The 1,778-nt window shown below is 29.4% G+C and overlaps 1 protein-coding gene across 2 annotated transcripts in view; it reads right to left on the bottom strand.

The window, feature by feature from the left end:
- Positions 1-911: 911 nt before the first annotated feature.
- The window catches only part of LOC106682504 (digestive cysteine proteinase 2), a 7,296-nt gene continuing 6,429 nt past the window's right edge, over positions 912-1,778 (bottom strand). For both annotated transcript variants that reach the window (XM_014423398.3, XM_014423400.3), the window contains exon 4: positions 912-1,149. In XM_014423398.3, the coding sequence (XP_014278884.1) occupies positions 1,105-1,149 (45 nt within the window). In that variant the 3' untranslated portion in view covers positions 912-1,104. The remainder of the gene's footprint in view (positions 1,150-1,778) is intronic.

Genomic DNA, 1,778 nt, shown 5'->3' with positions numbered 1-1,778 from the left:
TTCGTTTTATTCATTTAAATTTAATTTTTTCAATCTTGTATAAAAATTATTTTGTTTTATTTTATTATATCGATTTATGTTTTTGTTTATACATATCACTTGTATGCTATTTTCTTATTTATTATTAGTTATTTTATTTATATTACATATTAAATAACTCTATCCTGCTACAACCCATAAATCAGTGTTTCCCAAAGTGGGCGCTGAAGCGATTCAGGGGCGGTGGTGTTGGCTACAGGTGCATTTGGGGGGGGGGATAAATAACTATAAGTTGTCACATTGGTGGCAGGGCACCAGGCTCAACCTTCTCTTTAAGTTGATTTCGAATGTTTTCAGAGTTCAACAAATAGTTTCATGATTTCAAAGTTAAATGTTTCTAATTTACACTTTGCTATATTTTACGAAAATGGTAGAAGCATGAATACATATGTATTTTCTACAAAATGCTATTAAAATTTTAAAAAAATGAATTTCCAGGGGATGCTAAGTAATATTTTTCCTGGAAAGGGGGTGCTAGGACAAAAACGTTTGGGAACCAATGCCAAAAAGGGTTTTTAAAAAAAGATTTTTCCCTAATTAAGGCTATCCACTTAAAAGCTCCTGAACACTCAGGTTTGATAAATAATTGTCTGTCACAACCGGATTCAAACCCCTTTTTATAGTTAGTAGCACAGTACCTTACTACCACTGAGCCACATTGCTTCCATATTTATTTTATAATTTGTACTCCTGTTATAATTTACATTTTTATTCTCCATTATTCATTAGATATGAATAGTTTTTTTTCATTAGATATGGATAAATTCTAAGACCACTAATACTTATTTATCTCTGTTGTTTTAGCAGATTCTATTATTAATACTCTTAATAAAAACATTTTGATAATTAAAAAAAAAATAATGATTTCGCTATTGAAATAATTGTAAAAATATATTTTAGGTAAATAAAAAGTTTTACAATATAATTTATTTATGAATTATGTTCTTATGTTGTAAATGTTCTTTACGCAAGTTCTTTACGTAAATGTTTATTTAGATTGAAACAAACATTGCACATCAAGTCTCCTTTATGATTGTGCTTTCTAAAGCTCCCACTCCCACGAACTCATTCTTCTACCAATAAGCATGGTCTACTCAGTTCCTCCTGCGTCTGAAATTAAACGAATACATTATGTGATATTTTCAGTCAAATTAGTAAATTAAATAAAATCTACCAATAAAGTATGCGATAAAATACTGATTGTTATTAGAATAACTCCCGAAAATATCAACAATGCCCTTAGCTAACTCGTTTTATTCTTGTTTAAGGATGAATTAATTCTCTGTTGGATGGAAACAAGGAATATTATTTTCGCTTTTGAAACCCCTGAAGTTATTAATTCCTCATTTGATACATTTTTGAGAAAACAATCCTAAATTTGTATTACTTTAAACGGAAATTTTCTTCTTCGTGTGAAGTGATTCCACCAGTACTAGCTGGATTCCTGACTCAACTGAATACAGAAAATCCCTTAGTCTTATTCAAATTAAACAAAGAGGTGAAAAGTAAAACCAAGAGATTCAAGGCTACTGCAAGTCTTATTATGTCTCTTCACTTTTCCGTAGCATCCTGTTTCGTAATGCATGGCCCTGAACTATTGTAGTGTCCCATCAAATAATTTTTTATTAACTGTCTCAATAAATCTAATATTGTATTGTATCCGGTAACGAAGAGCATCCGGCGTTTTGTATAATACTTTTTTTTAATTTATAAAAAATGTATTATAAAAATTAATATTT

Source organism: Halyomorpha halys, unplaced genomic scaffold, assembly GCF_000696795.3.
Source record: "Halyomorpha halys isolate HHAL.00 unplaced genomic scaffold, Hhal_1.1 Scaffold418.1, whole genome shotgun sequence".
Classification (NCBI taxonomy): Eukaryota; Metazoa; Arthropoda; class Insecta; order Hemiptera; family Pentatomidae; genus Halyomorpha; species Halyomorpha halys.
Note: the sequence above shows the minus strand (reverse complement) of the source record. Positions and strands in the feature narration are given on the sequence as shown.